Source organism: Ostrinia furnacalis, unplaced genomic scaffold (genome assembly GCF_004193835.3).
Source record: "Ostrinia furnacalis isolate ACB-3 unplaced genomic scaffold, ASM419383v2 OfSCF2341, whole genome shotgun sequence".
Lineage (NCBI taxonomy): Eukaryota > Metazoa > Arthropoda > Insecta > Lepidoptera > Crambidae > Ostrinia > Ostrinia furnacalis.
In genome coordinates this window covers 340318-359116 of record NW_021132580.1, presented here as the reverse complement: position 1 = coordinate 359116, position 18799 = coordinate 340318, and the positions used below count along the sequence as shown (strand labels likewise).

The window sequence follows — 18799 nt, the reverse complement described above, 5'->3', positions numbered from 1 at the left end:
ACACTCCTAAATACACTCCTAAAGCAATATAAAACAACATGGAAAAACGATAAATAAACTTAGTCCAGCAATGGGACTAAGCGTGACGCGGGAGATGCCATAATAGGATCTAAACCTAAACTGTTAGATCCTAGGTGCCTACATTTTGCTATCCAACTATCAAAACAAAAATGAATAACTAGACAAGCTGCTTTGAATGTTTAAATACTAATATACACAACTAATTATCTCATTTAAAACAAAACAATATCGTCAACCGGCTTGATAACGTTTTGTTTTAAAAAATAAAACACCTGCTTAATTTACTACTAACACCGCGACAGAACAGAAAAATAAAACTTAATTAAGGGCGATCGAACCATGAAAGTGAAATCCTGTTTTGCATAAATTATATGCTTTGTCATGGAGATGGGGTCACTTTTTATTCCCCCATCAAACCAATTTCCCGGGGGATGTATCAATTTTTTTGAAATCGAAACGCCTGATGAAAAATTAAACGCAAATACTTTTATGCGCGTAAGGCCGTAGGCAAAACTAGGGAATTATAATGAGGAACAGGGACACGAACAGAGAACAAAGGAACTTTGGTTTTCAAAAATTCTAAATTAGTACCAAGTTATTTCATTTTGCAAATTAATGCCATCTAATAGAGCATTGCTTTAATAGTCCAGTCAATAAAGCATTATAGATGGAAATCCATGGAACACAATATCTGACTTCGGGACTTTATTTAGACTAGTTAGGAGGTGAACATAGCAAAAGTCCCCGCCCTTAGCCCTTGAGCCGGCAGGGAGAGGGGGGTTTAAAGGTACCACTTTTCGGTTTTTCGCTTAATCCTCGGAAAGNATTGGAAATTTTATTTTTGTCCTACATGTTCCCATCAGGAGAAAATCGACTTAATCAACATTGAGCAAACATTCTAGACATGCGGGAGCATGTTAAGCCTAGTTCCAGGGAGGGGACTGCACCGTGCGTATATTTAGACGAACCACTTGCAGCCACTTTTGACTCCTCATCACCCAAAAACTACTGTGCGTTAACACTTCAAATTTGGCTCATGTGTTGAGACTTACGAGATAAACATCAGCTTCAAATTTCATTAATATACCTCAAACGGTTCTTTAGGTATTGACGTCCAAAAATCTACATGTCTGACCTATAGACCAAATTCTAACCACTTCCAGATGACTTTGAAGGTTCAAATTTGGCATGCAGATAGGTAGATGTGTAAATACAAAGGAAGAAACAAAAAACCAGTAAATTTTAACATTTCACAGGTAATAGATAGATTTTAGTGCCCTAAATGTCGATTTTTGAACGTCAATACCTAAATAACCGTTTGAGGAATATTTATGAAATATGAAGTTGATGTTTATCTCGTAAGTCTCAACACATGAGCCAAATTTGAAGTTTTAACGCACAGTAGTTTTTGAGTGATGAGGAGTCAAAAGTGGCTGCAAATGGTTCGTCTAAATATACGCACGGTACAGTCCCCTCCCTGGAACTAGGCTTAACATGCTCCCGCATACCTAGAATGTTTGCTCAATGTTGATTAAGTCGATTTTCACCTGATGGGAACATGTAGGACAAAAATAAAATTTCCAATATTACAGACCTTCTAGAGCAGATGCCGCGAAAACTATACAAGATATAGAAAAACTTGAATATCTCACCTGTAGCAAATTGAATAAGCTTTTTTTGGTTCATAGTAGTCATGTCACTAGGATGCATAGTTTCCGAGGATTAAGCGAAAAACCGAAAAGTGGTACCTTTAAACCCCCCTCTCCCCACCGGCTCAAGGGCTAAGGGCGGGGACTTTTACTATGTTCTCCTCCTAACTAGTCTAAATAAAGTCCCGAGGTCAGAAATTGTGTTCCACGGATTTCTCTCTACACCGTCGTTAAGGCATTCATTGACTGGACTATAAATAGAGTTTTCTGATCGATTAGCTTCTGTATTTACCTACGTTCATAAAGTCTGAAAATAATGCGACTTATTCAAGTCCTGTGATAAAACAAATGAACCACCGAAACTTCGTAAACTATAATAAATGAAATAAACTTAAGTGACTGTTTGCTTCTAAAAGACAATAGAGCCATTAAAATAAAACTAATAATAACAAAGGATGTCCAAGCCAACCAAGGGGCACCTAATTAAAAAACTTGATACAACAAAATCTAAAAGTTAAAGGATCTAATAGAGACTTCTATAACACCGCGCCGTCCTTTTTTGTTCGGTGACACTTTTTAATAAGATTTTAATAAATTATGCAGTACCGCTTCGAGTGACGTTGTCTTCAGGATAATGTTGGCCGGTTTTTCATTTCCTCCGAAGAAATAGAGTTGTTCAATATAAATTCGCTTAGCTAATATCGCGGCTTTGCTTGTAGGTAGGCAAATTGAACTAAAATCTTATAATGCTTTCGAATTTTGAATTTTTGTTTACTTTGTAGTAAGTTACTTCAGTTACATTTGTATTGTTTGGTAACAAACGCTTTTTAATGCAATGATAAAGGACCTATCATGTAGTTTTGAAGCCTTGAAAGAAACGGTTGTAATACTTAGATGTTTTTTTTGTCAGCAAACAATTTTAGCATAGTGTGACGTAGGTACGTTTGAATGTGCGTAGTGTAGCATAGCACACAGGAGTATTAAGATTATCTGTATTGAAAATCCTGTAACGTACTATTCTTCATTATAACACTTAATTTCAATGCTCCTCAGCTAAGTGATGTCTCATAAGGGCGATTTATTATTAAAGTGACCCTTATCTTGGTAGTAGACTGAAGACGTGTTGCGCCTCGGAAATTCAATTACATGGTGCCTTGTTGTGAGGATGCCCTGGGATAGATATTAAAAAAAAAAAAAGATATTTTATGGTAAGGCTCTTTCTAAGATACTCTATCGCCCGTATTCACAAACGATGCTTGCTTAAGTGAAGAAGCAAATCGCACGCACAGCGTTGAATAGAGCTCTGTGATTGGTCCGTGTGTGTCCTGTGCATCCACGCGCACTGTGAGACCTCATAGTAAAGTTTGTGAATACGGGCGTATGTTTCAAAGATATGTTTAGAAGATAATTCAGATGCAAGTAAATGTATAACAGAGCTAATTAAAATGATATCAAGCAAATTTATTTTTATCTACAACTTGCTTTATGTACTTCTCGAAGGTCCCATCTACTTCATATTTCTATACTAAAACTCAACTTTCTTTCAGTATTCCATATATTTTATGATTCACTTATTAACTATAGTTTACATTTTACAATGTCAGAACTTGGATTAATATGCGCTCTACAATACGTATTTTTGTTTTGTGACATTTCTGTCCTTTTATTTATTGTATATTTAATTTTTACATAGGTAAACTGAAAATGTTATTGTATGTTACAAACTATTAAAATTAAAGATAACATTTTCCTAATAATAGAGCACCATAAGAAAATTTATGGCGTATTTGGATGAACTAGCCTAATATAATATCACAATGGTACAAGTCCGTAATAAATGCTTTCTAATTCATTTCTTAATTAATGTACCTACTTTTTGTTACAGTTAAAACACATCTCATAACTTTAAGCGTGGTCAGAAAGAACATTGGTTCCAAAAACCAAGCCCGAGTGGTGGTATATCCAGCCATAGTGGGGGCCAACGTCAGTATAGACGACGTAGTAGCGGGGGTCACACTCCGTATGGCCGGGGGCCACGCCGCATTTGGACAGGACCCCCCGGAGGAACCAGCTCACTTTGTGGTCCAGCTGCATGACTGGAACGACTAGTCCACCTCCACTGTCACCGTTTCTTGGGTTATTACCTATAATTACAACAAAAATTGTGTAGGTATAAACAAATTCATTGATACATTGATTTTATTTGAAATTGTGAACGTTGTAGAAGTAGATTCTAAGGTAATTTCACCAACTCCTAATGCAATTTTAGATACATAGTCAATTAGTCTAATTTATTCCATTCCAACATAACGTTATGGTCAACTGTGAATTTATATGTTGGATATCTCTATCATCATCATCATCATTTGGGCCACAGGACGTCCAACTGCTGATCATAGGTCTCCCCCAATGATTTCCAGATTGACCCGTCGGTAGCGGCCTGTATCCAGCGCCTTCCTTTTACAATACATCTCTTTCTCTATAGTGTATACCCGGATATTTCCTTTACTCCCTCGGATAGAGAAAAAATCCTAATAGGGTATTTCAAACTGCACTGTTTCTAATTGTACATAGAAAACTCCCAGATCAATACTGTTTTTTAAATATTTTCATGCACATAAATGCATGAATTTAATGTTTGTACAGAAACTACGACCGAACAACGATTGGTTATAAAAGTAAACTCAACTAAACCTTACCAGAAGTAGGTCCATATCCAGCGCAGAAGGTGAACTCGTTAAGGAGGTCCTTGTAGATGCTTGGAGAGTAATCCACGCAGGTGGTGTCGTTCTGCACCATGATGTAGGCAGCCCTCAACACGTCCGAGGGATTGTTGTCTACGTCATGACCGAAGCCGACCACCTGAAAAAAATTATGTTAATGTCTGGGAGGCAAAGTCAAAGTGTTGTCAAATGTAGGATTCGTTTCATCCACGAAGACGCGCCCCACCAATTTTTGGTCGAGAGAAGCGCGGGGTGCGGGGAGTTTGATCCGAGCAATCCGAGCGTCATTATTGTAGTGTGCGTGTGCATTCATTGATAATTTAGCGTGTACCGATTACACTCTAACATTAGCGGAAGAATGGTGGGCCGCGTCTTCGTGGATGAAACGATCTATTATAGTGAAAGTTATTTTTTTAAATCGGTCCAGTTTCGGAGGCTATTCAATACAAACAAACAATCAAATCTTTCCTCTTTTTAATATTACTGGAGAAGTGTAAATAAAATAAATAAACTGCTATAAAAAATAAATTGTTTTATTTCTACTATTGCATATTATTATAAACTGAAGCGTACCTATGTCGTAAAAGGTGGTCAAACTGGATTTAAAATAGTATCAGTAATCTTGTTTATTATTTTGATATAAAACGAGACCATATACAGGGTGTTAGGTAAATGGGTATATGAGCCGACACTAGCCCATGTTAACATGGGCATATAAATGGTATGGTGAAGTCAGAAATTTGATGTCAACATTTAATTTTTTTAAATTTTCATACAAAATAAATTTTATTAAATCCGATTTGTATGAAAAATAAAATAATTAAAATGAAGATATCAATTTTCTGACTTCACCATACCATTTATACAGGGTGTTTGGCGCATCGTGTGCCAAAATGATTTGGCGGATAGAATGGGTCATTTCCTATATTTTCAGCCCCCATAACACGTTCCATGTCAGGCGGCTACTTTTATATTAAGTTTTTTAGTAATTTCACCAAAATACCCAAATCGCATCATTTAATTTCGATTTAAAAAAAAAACTACTAAGTGTAGCCTCAAAGTAAATATTTTGTTTTGACGTGCATTGACATAGGGTTGCATCAAATCTAAATTTACTGGCAAATATCATCTAGTTTTTTTTTAATTCAGCTTTGAACTTTTCCGAAAAGTTAAAAATGGACTGAACATTTAAGTTTACATGGCTATAAATTTTTTTTTAAAAGAGATAGCGATCTTCGGATTTTATCAAAACTTCTCTAGTCTATCCCCATTCAAACGGTATACTAATCTTGTTTAAATAATAACAACAACTTCACAAATTCCCTAAATTAGTGCATTGACTCTATTCGGACTGATTTGCGAAATTTGTGTTTATAGCCCCTTTTTGTGTGAATAACACGTTAAATACCTACAGGTAAAAAATATTTATCTTATGCAATGTAAAAAACCTTTTCTCTATCGTTTTTCAATGTAGATTTCTTGAAATTAAAAAATATTTTTTACCTGTAGGTATTTAACGTGTTATTCACACAAAAAGGGGCTATAAACACAAATTTCGCAAATCAGTCCGAATAGAGTCAATGCACTAATTTAGGGAATTTGTGAAGTTGTTGTTATTATTTAAACAAGATTAGTATACCGTTTGAATGGGGATAGACTAGAGAAGTTTTGATAAAATCCGAAGATCGCTATCTCTTTTAAAAAAAAATTTATAGCCATGTAAACTTAAATGTTCAGTCCATTTTTAACTTTTCGGAAAAGTTCAAAGCTGAATTAAAAAAAAACTAGATGATATTTGCCAGTAAATTTAGATGTGATGCAACCCTATGTCAATGCACGTCAAAACAAAATATTTACTTTGAGGCTACGCTTAGTAGTTTTTTTTTAAATCGAAATTAAATGATGCGATTTGGGTATTTTGGTGAAATTACTAAAAAACTTAATATAAAAGTAGCCGCCTGACATGGAACGTGTTATGGGGGCTGAAAATATAGGAAATGACCCATTCTATCCGCCAAATCATTTTGGCACACGATGCGCCAAACACCCTGTATAACCATGTTAACATGGGCTAGTGTCGGCTCATATACCCATTTACCTAACACCCTGTATAATTTGATTATTTTTTACACAAAAAAAATGTTGTTCTGGTCTAAAACCTTACAAGGCAAACATTATACTCGTAGAAGATAGCGATGTTAACATTAAGTAACTAGCTAAACGAAATTTTTAGTAGCTTTGAGTTATTGTAATTTAAATGTAAAAACAAATCCACAACAATAGGTAAACAATGAATGTGCTATGCGTAAGTATGAGTGTCAGCGCCGCTCGGTGGCCAAGTGTGGGATCGCCTTCACGCGCCGCCGTCGTCGCTCCCGGCACCTTTTACTACGTCGCCCGCTCCAAGGCCTATTGCCCACGCGCGAACATCCTCCTGCCCCTTGACCTCTTCAAGGGGAAGAGGGCAAATGTTGTTAAACCCTCTTGTCATGTAGCCTCTCCTCGTTTTTATTTCGGCAACTCTGGTAACGCCGTCGGGTCCAGGATAGGTGCGCACCACGCGACCCAAGACCCAATTTAACGGTGGTGGCGCCTTGTCCCGAACAAGCACGAGCATCCCTTCAGTGAGCTGGCCAGAAGAAGTGGACCACTTAGTTTTTTGCTGAAGCAAGGAAATGTACTCATGAGAAAATCTCTGCCAGAAGTGCTGTCGGATGTATTCAATCCTCTTGAAACGGTCAAGGCAGCTGATGTTCTTTTCGGCCACTAGACACGGGGATGTTTGGTGGCCGCTAAAGGAGGATCCGTGGCGGCGGCACAGGCATGTGTTCACACGCACCGTTAGCGAAGAACAGGGGAGGTACTACTCCCCTGAAGCCAGTCGTCTCTTGCTCAAACAGAGCGAGCCACAGTCTGTGGCGGAGCCGCGAAAGAATGTCTAAGCTACAACTAGGCGCAACTATCTCAGCCACTACTAAGTGACAGTACCTTTCTACAGTAGCACCAACGGGATCAGTATTAACGTTTAATAACGTCTGGACTAAGAAAGTACCAAAATTATATTTGTAGGTTATAAATAGGTGCTAAATGAGTACAAAAAAATGGCAACGTCTGTTTAAAATAAGAAGTTTATGTCATCTTTACGTGATAGGTGAGCGCTAAAACGATGGCTCTTATTGACGTGACGATAACTACAATATTAAGCCTAGGCGCAGACCATCTTTCATCGGTCGATAGTTTAGTCGGGTAGTTGATCAGTATGGGCATGTATGAAAGTGCGCACATTACGCCGATTCGATTTGGCCGATTCTTCATACAAATTACTATCAGCCAACTAAAAATCGGTGGTCTGTGCCTAGGCTAAAAGTTACTTATTAATTTATTTACCGTGGCATGTCGGCCGATCAGATTCTGCTTATCGTACACAGGACCCCAAACACAAATAGGCTGGACGTACGCCGTGTATTTGAACCTGTCCACTTTTAGAATGGCCACGTCGGAGGTAGCTTGGCCGTCGTAGTTTGGATGGAGGACCACTTCTTTTACCTGAAATAGAAATGTTTTTCACTTAAAGAAGACGTATTTGCCAATCTTTACATACCTACTCAGTAAAACTTAAATTATTTTGAAAGTTCGTTCGTTTCAGCCAAATGACGTCCACTGCTGGACAAATGTCTCCCCTAAGGATTTCCACGACAAACAAAAAATACGTTGTTAGTGTTGTTACTAAACTAGACTGATTTTCACTTCCAGACCTGTCGTTAAACTCTACAAAAATACGAACTAAGGCTGAGTTACACCACCTAACTTAAACCGTAAATACTTAAAACGATAACCAGTGCTTTTTGTATGGAGTTTTACCGATATTTGACGATTGTTAAAGTTAAAGTAGAATGGTGCAACTCAGCCTAAGAAAATATATGCTGCCATAATGATGGTTAAAACACTAACAAATTATAATATTTTTTTTTTAAAACAAGTTTTTATTCTGAATTTATAAAGTTTGTATCGCGCATGGAATTTATTCCTCTTTTTCTCTGTTTGCGCTACAAGCTTTCGAGATTCAGAATAAAAGCTTATTTTTAAAAAAGTTTATTTTTATTATAATTTTATTTTACACTTTTTAGTTATATCTTAATCTCAGGACCCTGGACATTATCTAACACTAAAGTGCTCGAAAAGACAAATCCAACGAACCCAAACTCGATGAGTTTCCGCCGTTTTGTTTAGGAGTTCCTATGGCCACCTCCCGACTCCATCATCAGACCAGCTCAATGGTACCATAATATTGCATTGTCATCGTACTTACATAAGTATACCAAATTTCAGCTCAATCGGTTGAGGAGAACTGGTCTTAAATTCAGTTGCAAGATTTGTCCCACACATACTAACAAGTGAAGTCAATAAAAAGCTTGTAAAATAATAATAAAATACGGCTATGTACTCACAGGAAGACTTTGTCTGCCAATCTGCCCCACTTCCTTATGATTATTTGTTCCCGCCACAACCACAATCCTATCTGCTGTCACCCTCTGACCATCCTTGATGACACAGTGACCAGCTGCAACAAAATATATATAAGTTTCCACAATTTTCATCGAGCTACATTATAGTGTTATATGCGGGCATTTTATGTACAATAGAATCCTATTATAACGACGCTCAAAGGACCAATGATATTGCGTCGTACTATAATATCCGGACGTTGTACTAAAGAAGTCATTTTTTACGTTATGTATTTCTCAAGAAATCAAAAAAAAATATGCGTCGCTAAAAGCGGTCGCTCGTTAAAAGCTACGTCGTACTAAATGGATTCTACTGTAGTTGCAATAGAAGCTATTTTCCAACACAAATGTATAGTCTGATGTGTTGTCGAGTGCATAATCATATTATTATGTGACTTTGATGGTCTACCAAATTGTCTAATTCTGTATGCACTCAACATAAGTCAATGATCGCAGGTCTAAATCAAAGGGTCAGCGAGTATTTTACCTGAGGGCCAGTTCTTTGATTAATATCCTAAATTATTACCTACTTCTCTAGAGCAGGGGTTCCCAATCTCTTTCATCCCGCGGTGAACTTAAAATTTAGTATTTTGTCACGGAGGCTACGCTTTGAAACAGATACAGTCGAAAGACGGGCGGGCAAAGACGTAGGAGGGGTAGGGCAGGGCGTCTATCAAACGGTTTTCAAGCTCCAACGCGACATAAAGGATTAACTCACCACGGCACCCCTCTTTACTTTCTAATACGGCACCCCAGGGCGCCGTACACTTTGAGAACCCCTGCTCTAGCTAGAGGATGGTTTAGATGTTAATCTTATAAAAAATAAGGAAAACAAATCTTTACCTGTAACTATAGCAGTCTTCGATATTATATTCCCTCCGCAGTAGTAAGACATTGTGTTAGAAGCGAGGTCTTTTATGAAGATGGCGACATGCCACGGCCAGTCCCCGGCCTTAGCCTCGGTCCTCACGGAGACCAGCTCGGTGTGGTCCAGAGACCGTCTCCCGCAGATATGTTTGTGGTGCTTCTCGTCTTTCTTTGTGACATCCAGTGATTCTACTGTTTGGTTTTTCTGCAACAAAAGACGATGGAAATTCCCTGGTCTAGTAAAATCCAGTGATCAATTTTAAAAAATGGACAAAGTTTTTCTGGAATCTTTACAATCGTGGTCCTGACTATTTTAGTCAACTGAATGGCTCAATCAGACCTATGGTTTTACATACTAACAGGCTCGCAAGTTCCTTCTTTCACGGAGCCTTCCTGCTACTTAATGTAGAGAACTGACAATCTGGGGAAGGTCATGGAAAGTACCCGGATGCGAGTAGCGCAGGTCCGGTCGTTATGGAAATCCTTGGGGGAGGCCTTTGAAGGAGGCCTTTGTCCAGCAGTGGACGTCTTTTGGCTGAAACTAACAAATGTAGAGAAACTCTAAATGCAGGCCGCTGTCATGACTGGTCAATATGGAAATCACTAGGGGAGGCCTATGTTCAGCAATGGTTGTCTTGTACCTGCTGATCTAATCAAGCATTTTGAATCAAAGTCTTTTACGTGGAGGAACAAACCATGAAGGCTACATGGTAATAGGTGTAATATCAAGCCTAAGGCTAAACTAGGACGATATTTTAGGCATTCGATTCAGAATCCATACCTTAATATCGGCACTGCACAGAGTGACATTATTCATAGTGAACTTTGTGACAGTTGGGACGTCCGGGTCGTTCTCTCCCAGACCCTCCAGGATCATGTAGAATTTGAACTGCTGAGGAACCGGCCCTCTTGGCTGGATGCGGAATCCATGTTCTCCTAATGATAGGACGCTTGAGTTGTGAGATACCTGAAATGATAAAGTAAATATATTGATTGTTCTATTGATTCTTTGCATAAGGAACTAAGACTAATCTAATCTACTAATCTAAGACTTGGACATCCTAGACGCGTATACAAGCTCTGTGATAACAAAAACCCCTTTTTTTCTGCAAATAAGGATGCAAAAAAAGGGTTTCCAATGACAGTTTAACTTTCCCCCGGGACAAACTTGACCTTCACTGGTTGGGTTTTTATTGGCGGTCAATCTGTAGATCCTGGCTACACAGGAGTTGCAGCGGTGGGAACGAGAGGTGGGGATAGTCCCGTACTAGACTACAAAAGTGGTAAAAGAGAATACATAATTTAAGATCTAAAAATATTGATGTAATGATGGGTAAGTAAGTAAATATACATATAACGTATGGCCACATCTAAAGTTTCATAGGCATCGATCTTCATTCATCTAATTTAGATAAACTACATGTGTCTAGAAATAAGTTACTACCTATCTCCATTATTATTAAATGGGATATCTTCTCCAATATCTCATCTTATTATCTATCAAATGTAGATGGATACCAAGGGTGCTCTTGTTTCAAAGCTAACCATTCCAATAAGTAATTGATGGATGAGTATTATAAATAATGCAATTTTTCTTTGTTGTTTGATAACATTCGTTGTAACAATATACATTAAAGTACTCTACGTTTTCATTCAGAGACAAAAAAAACTTATCATTATGAAAAATTGAATTAAACACTGTGAAAGAGGAACTGTAATATTTTATTTTAGTTACTATCGTCTCGTTAATGAACGAAAAACATTTACTATACGAACGAAGAAGACACAGATTCCTATTTATTCACGAATTTATAGCGAAATCGTGTTTAGATAGGTAGCTCATAAATGTTTAATTTACGTTACAATCACTTTTCAAAACATTACGTCTTACCTTTCCGGACAGTTTTAAAACCAACCAATTTAACGTCACTTAAGAGTAATAATCTCAAAAACAACTCACCCCAAAGATCGTCACTTTCTTCTCAAAATAAATCTCAATTTCAACTTCAAGCAAATTCTTGTACAGTCCTAAATGCAGCACACTTTGCCAGTAATTTGTCATCAGTCTATCAAAATGTATGACCCCCAATCCACAAGGGTCGTACCTAGTCAAAGGCGGTCCCTTCAACGCCATACAATTCACTTTAACTACACACAACACTAGCAGAGCTAAATACTTTAACGCCATATTCCTCTCGATATTTTTCGCACAGTGTAGTATCAATCGAGCTACGATATTAAATAGCTGCTTTATCACAACCAAAACACGGGTATTTACAATAAAAAACCAAGCGGCAACCAGTACGATAAACACTATACAGCGTGTTCAAAAACGTCGTTCATAAACGGTTGACGTCTGTTACGCAAACTGGTTACGGTTGCAATTACACCGGCTTTTAAGTGAAAGTTTTCAGTGACTCAGATTTGAGACAAAGTGTTACGCAAAACAAATTTTTCTTTGTTAAAAATGCTAAGTTTTGTTTCAAAATTGTGTCAGTGGCACTTATATGACTAATTAAAATGGAAATTCGATTATTAATAGTGTAAACAAGTGTTCAGATGCAAGGGTTACCTACTGACCAGTATATTGAACTGAAATTACTTAATCATTGTACACTCAGGTGTGCAAATGATATTTATAAAAAAAAGCCCTACATTCCATACAAAGGAGTGGTGATTTCAAATTTTAATTAAATTAATCTATTAATAGTCTAGTGACTGAGTTCGATTTGAATTATTTTTAGTTTTATACCAAAATTGTTTTTTTGGGTCATTGAAACCACAAATTGGCAATCAATAGGTACTTATTAGCCGATAAAATACGATATTATAGATTTCACCTACGTTACCATAAATTGATAAACAATTTACCTATCTAATGATTACAAAGCTTTTTCAAACCAAAATTTAATATTAGGTACCTAATCCTATCTACAAATTTTAGGTTTTCGGGCTAAAATCTAGTACCTTAGAATTATTAATAGTAATTATTTATGTCATCACCAATGGCCTACATAGAAAATCGATTTTAAAATTAATTTAAAAGACTGAATCGCATTTATTCATGTTCATACCAATATAATTAATTACTCATTCGCTATAAACTAGATCACCTAATTGCCTCTGTTATTAATCAAATAAAATATCTTCACAATGACATCATCCTGTGCAATCGCGGCGAAGACCAGATGACCCATCTGTTCCGTTGACCTGATAGTTCTGGCGAATCGTTTCTTTTTATCAACGAAACTAATTATTATAATAATGATTCGCATAAATTGAATACGAAGAATTGACTTATTTATCAATATTAAGTATAACTTAGGAAAACAATAACATTAAACTACTTACTCTTACCAGATAAAATAACATGATTTTATCTGGGGTTTTGCCGAGTTTTGTTTTTATGAAAATGAAAACAATTAAATATCGCTCGTAGCGTCCATAAATCAATTAAGAGAGCATGAAATTTACTTATAAGAAAAAAATATAAAACAATATTTACAAATACCTAAATCATAACTTTTTGATGACATTTTGTTCAGCTATACAAAACATTTTGTAATTAATATTTATTATTCATATTTTTTGTTTAAACTTAGACAATTACGGGACTCTTCCCATCTCTCGTTCCCACCGCTGCAACTCCTGTGTAGCCAGGATCTACAGCTTGACCGCCAATAAAAACCCAACCAGTGAAGGTCAAGTTTGTCAAACTTGTAAATGTTTACGAGAATATTAGTCTAATATTACCTATTACAAACAAATATTTTTAGCTAGATAGAGATTAGACACCTGTGGATTAAAATAAATTCAGCCTTCTAAAGTAAATTGAAAAACGAACGAGGTAGAATACCTATTTTCGAAAACACAAAGAATGACTAAAAAAGAATCATTAAATTACTTAAAAAATAATGTCGTGTATTCGTTAGTTACTGAATAGGATGGTTAAATGTAACACCCATATTTATCGAAATAACCGCATATTAGCCAATTTAATAGTCATTATTAGAAAAACATAAAGAAGAACGTATAAACTTAGTTTTTTAAACCAATTGTTAGATATACCTAACAACTGTTATTATTGAACACACAGCGAATAAGCCTTTGACTTTGTGAATTGTGACTCACTGACCTGAACAAAGACATTAATTAATTTAAACAATATTGTGGTCACTTACGATGACTAGTCTAGTCTGTATAAGGTTGCTAAAATACAACTTTCTTCTAATACTTCAGGTATTAGAAGTTCTGGATTTTGATGGCTAAGGGTTGATTTTTCAATAGTCAGATGTATTTTAACTGAAGAATAAACTTGGCATTTTGACATTTCTCATATTGGCAGTTGCAGTATGATAAATATGTTAAAATAACAAGTGTATTCTTCAGTTAAAATATATCTAACGATTGAAAAATCAGTCTTAAGTGTATAAAAACTATTAGTCGAATACGAGCGAGCGAGAGCGTAACAGAAGTTTGTCCGCCACTAACACAATTTTTGTTCTGAATAGGTCAACTCTACGTCTAATTCTATTCTAGGCTCTAAATCTAATTCTATCCAGTAATAAGGAAAAAGTAGAATAGTATTAGGTATGTGTGACTCGAGAGCTACAGAGCACTTTATTGAAACCTACTTATAGAAAAATACTGAGTTGAGATTCGTGAATGCGGCTGCAATAGGTACTCGTATGTCATCCGTCCAGTAGTTTTAGTGCAGTAATAAACATTTGCATTTGCATTAAGCTAGATTGTTACTATTTATTTAGCCACTTTTATTAGAACTTGCTGAAGAAATATATCCGACCTACGTGTACACCGTCATACATTACCAACAATATACGAGTTTCTTAGAACGGTGCTAACTGCGCGCCCATGCAAATACAGGGTGTCTTGTATGAGCTTTTAGCTTTATTGCGGGCCAAATGTATGGCGCCATTTAACTGTTCTAGGAATTCATTTACATCATGGTCACTTTGTGTAACGATATGGGCAACTATGTTCACAATGGGTTTAGTTTAGAATCTTTAACTTACAAAGTACCTACTTGTAAGGATTTTTTTTTGGCGAAAACTCTATACGGTTTATTCTTCCAATGCAAAAATATCAAAACTTGTACAGTGTTTATAACTTCTAAAGGTTTGATTTACCTCGTTCTAATATTGACATATCGAAAATACTTAAATGAGACTCCTAATTCTGATTAATTGTAAACCTAATAAAGTTAACTAATTTTCTAAAAGTACAGCTTGACTCATGTTCTTCTTTCTAATAATTTTATACAAAATGACATTTCCTAGAGTTTATTGGTTTATACCTAAGCATAGTTAGAATTAAAGCTCACTAATTACGTTTTAACTTTAAAAAAATACTAAATTACAAAAAAAAATGTTCTTTTGACCACCATCATGTTCCTATTTTTTACAGGCATTAACCATATTGTCAATCGGTCATTCCCTCAATTGCCTGAAGGCACAGTCGGTATGTCTGTCGATTTACTTCCGTCTTGCCCAAGGCGTAACGTCATGCACCTGGCAGTATCCCATAGTTGATTTCTAGACCCTGGGGCAAAGATGGGGCTGGCACATACTGTTTGATGTGGCTGTCAGACTTGCAAGAGATGTGTCATTTGTGACTGATAAATTAAATTGTTGGTTTTGGCCTTTTTTTTCAGTGTTCAAACAGTTTTTGTATGTGCAATGAATGTTTTTTGTACAAAACAATATAACATTTAGTTAAAGTTTGTAAGTGAAAAGAATACGTAGTTTTGGGTAGGTATCGGTGGAACATAAACCTGGTCGAATAACATTAGTTACGTTGACAAACAAAGAATTATCTGTACTACGCAAAATAATTTTGAAATCAAAAATTGTATTAACTACAAAATCATCAATATAACGCGTCACTGATCGTAACAACCAAATTACAGCCCCCAAGTAAAACTTTTCAATCGGTGTGTTACATTCCCAAAAACAAAATGTAAACGTTCAAAAGAAAACTCGAACTACACTGCGTTTCTATTCAGCAAATTGCCAAAATAACCCCAAGGTTATTCCCATAAGGGTTGCAGAGTCAAAAGCATACCAGGCGCGCCAATCCAGGGGTGAAATTAACACAATACTTTTAAGGATTGCAAACGCGCCGGAATGTGCACTTTCAAAAGCTTTGACAGCCCTGCGGCTAACGTCGCATACTTCTTCAAGTAACTAAAAAAATACTCAGTTCAGTTCAGTGACTGTTTCGGTTGCTGTAATTTCATGCGTGTGATTGTTTGAAAAGCTATGTTTTGCAATACATATTAATATCAACAGTGAGACTTTTGTTTGGTTGAATGTCAATATTTAGACCAATCAGAGTACAGAATCTATGACTGAGATAGAATCGAGTTTTTTTTTTTAATCTGGCTTATAAAACGGCAACTGGCACATGCATACGCTTTAAGGTAAAGTGAAAGACTCAAAATACGTCATCAATTTACCAACTGTCAAACCACACATGTACCTAATGCAATAAATGATTTGATTTGATTTGACATGATCATCATTTCAGCCACAGGACGTCCATTGCTGCGGCGTGTAGGCAGCGCCTTCCTGCTACTTTTATGAGATCGTCTGTTCACCTTGAGGGTGGAGTCCTACGCTTCGCCTACAAAATATGTAAATGATAGTATCTACACTATGTTATCGGATATGTATACGATGTTATCAATAGCAGTTATGGTAATTACGTCACCATTAAATTGAACAACGGCTACTTAAGCCCTAATCGAGGCGATTGCAATGGCTCTTGAGCACTCTCGATCAAGTACCCTCTGATGATCATTGACATGTCTGCGTTCATTACATCAATTAACTTCGTCTATAATTATATAGCTAGCTTCAGGTTACGGCTTTAACCGCGTTTATTTTGGTGTTATAGAAGGCCTTTATTGGGCCTATCGAAAACATAAATTGTGTTTTATATTTTTCATGATAGGCTAATAAACAGGTTATTCGTTCGTATACGTCTATGCTACGTTGTCTGATACAACAATAAGAATCTGGAAGCTTTGTCTTCTTCTTGATCTAATTTATCTGTAAAATGAAATCCATCAAAATTGTTTCAGTGGTCTAAGTGACCGCTGAAACAATTTCGATGTAAAAGTTTAAAATCGTAACAAAAACAGACAGTTAATTTTGCAATCATTGTTTAGTCAATTAGATAGCTTAAAGGATAGTGCTATTTCAGAGAAACTATAATTTTATCAACACAAATAATATTTTGTTTTTGACCTAACATTAAATGCGAAAAGTAAGTTTAGTAGGAATCTTCTAATCACGATTTTTTTTTCTGTGTTGTTGCTTGTAGTGAACTCAGTTTTTTTTAATTCACAACAATACAAATTAATTAATTAACATTCTTAGAATTATCAGAGTATCTCTAAAATTAATCTTAAGCGATATCACACTTTTTCTTTTAAAAATCCACTAAATAATCTAGGCCATTATGATATTGTATGTACCATGTTGCACATAATCCTTAAATCCATCCAAGAAAATGTCATATAATTAAACTTTTCGTGTACTCGCCATTAATTTGATAAACAGATAGCCGCACATTCAATGAGGATCAGTACTGTTGTAGAAAATTCAATAAAACTAGTATCTACGTTAATCTTTAAGACATAAGAAAGATATATCTTTTTGAATTATCCAAATCGGACCATTACTTACGAAGATATTAAGTTATAAACATAGGCCGTTTTTGCCGCTAAAAGACAACGTACGCAGGGCCGCGTGACGTCACTATATCCGAATCGAGCGCAGCCGGCGTACTATTGGGATGGAAAATATTTTTTTCCAGCTAAACTATCAGTTTTAGAAAAAAACTTTTAATAACATTTATTCATCAAAATAAAGTAACCTATCGACCAGTAATTTTAAAAAATAAAAATTGTGAAAAATAAGTATCGCTATGTCCAAAAACCACATTTTTATAGGATTCGATGGAATGCGGAGACGCGGTTGGGGTNACCTAGCTTATGCTTATGGACTGGGGGGAGGGGCTAGCCTTTCTGGCCTGGGGGGAGGGGGGGGGTTAAGACATAACCAGTTTCTGGTTCTTGCCTGGGGGGGGGGGGTAAGTTATACCCAGCTTCTGGCCTAGGGGGAGTCATACCCAGCTTATATGGCCTGGGGGGAGGGGCAAGCCTTACCCAGCTTCTGGCCTGGGGGGGGGGGAGTCATGCCCAGCTTATGACCTGGGGAGAGGAGAGGGACGGGAAAGTCATACCCAGCTTCTAGGCTAAGATTAAATAGATTTCCAGGAGGGAGCAGCTGGCCCGCCCATGGGAACGGCGAATAGATAGGTAGGTACGTAGGTTTAACTCAGAAAAACTAAATAACAGGTAGGTATTGCGTGTACATCGAAATGATCTTCATAGCAATGTCTTGTAACCTAGGCAGAGTGTATCTGCCTCAGCTATACTTATTGTTAGAAGTAAATAAATTTTAATATTTATACATTTTTATATTTTACTTGGACAAAGATATGACTCTAACAACACTTATGAACACTTTATTTGAATAAATCGCCAAATATACCACCGCGGAGACCCTAATCGCGTCTCCGCGTTCCATTGAATCGTATGAGCGTATGGATTTTTTGCGATATTTTTCACAATTTCTATTTTAAAAAAATACCTATCGATAGCTTACTTTATTCTGATAAATAAATGTCATAACAAGTTTTTCTCTAAAACTGATAGTTTGGCTAGAAAAAAATATTTTCCATCCACGCAGTACGCCGGCAGCGTTCGGATCGGATATAGTGACGTCATCGGTCCCGCGCCGGGCGGTCAGTGAACTTTTTTAGTAATTTGGCCATAACTTCGTCAATTTTTGTCGTAGAACAAAAATTTTTGGACTGTATATTAAGGATTTCTTAGGCCTAAAAATCTGCATTCACAGCTAAAAATCGAAATGATCCTCATTAAAATGTCTTTGTCAACCGCTAATTAAGAACCATTACGAGACTGTTTGCCGCTCACTGTATTACA

General features: G+C 36.5%; 1 protein-coding gene across 2 annotated transcripts; it reads right to left on the bottom strand.

Moving 5' to 3' along the window:
- Positions 1 to 3268: 3268 nt before the first annotated feature.
- LOC114355117 (clotting factor B) lies at positions 3269 to 12118 on the bottom strand. 2 transcript variants are annotated; one of them, XM_028307798.1, is made up of 7 exons: positions 11726 to 12118; positions 10547 to 10732; positions 9742 to 9970; positions 8842 to 8954; positions 7781 to 7939; positions 4370 to 4532; positions 3269 to 3814 (listed from the first exon to the last, which is right to left on the bottom strand). In XM_028307798.1, exons 1-7 carry the CDS (start codon positions 11951 to 11953, stop codon positions 3576 to 3578), a joined length of 1317 nt encoding a protein of 438 aa, XP_028163599.1. In that variant the 5' UTR covers positions 11954 to 12118; the 3' UTR covers positions 3269 to 3575. The 2 variants fall into 2 exon arrangements, with proteins under 2 accessions (XP_028163599.1, XP_028163600.1); XM_028307799.1 differs by lacking the exons at positions 3269 to 3814; positions 4370 to 4532 and adding an exon at positions 6686 to 7055.
- Between the last annotated feature and the right edge of the window lie 6681 nt (positions 12119 to 18799).

Excerpts from the sequence above, each read along its gene's own strand:
- LOC114355117 (XM_028307798.1), bottom strand. The coding sequence starts at position 11,953 with ATGGCGTTAAAGTATTTAGCTCTGCTAGTGTTGTGTGTAGTTAAAGTG. Across the intron at positions 10,733-11,725 it reads AGAAAGTGACGATCTTTGGG|GTATCTCACAACTCAAGCGT; the intron begins GTGAGTTGTTTT and ends TTATCATTTCAG. Across the intron at positions 8,955-9,741 it reads GAAGACTGCTATAGTTACAG|CTGGTCACTGTGTCATCAAG; the intron begins GTAAAGATTTGT and ends ATTTTGTTGCAG.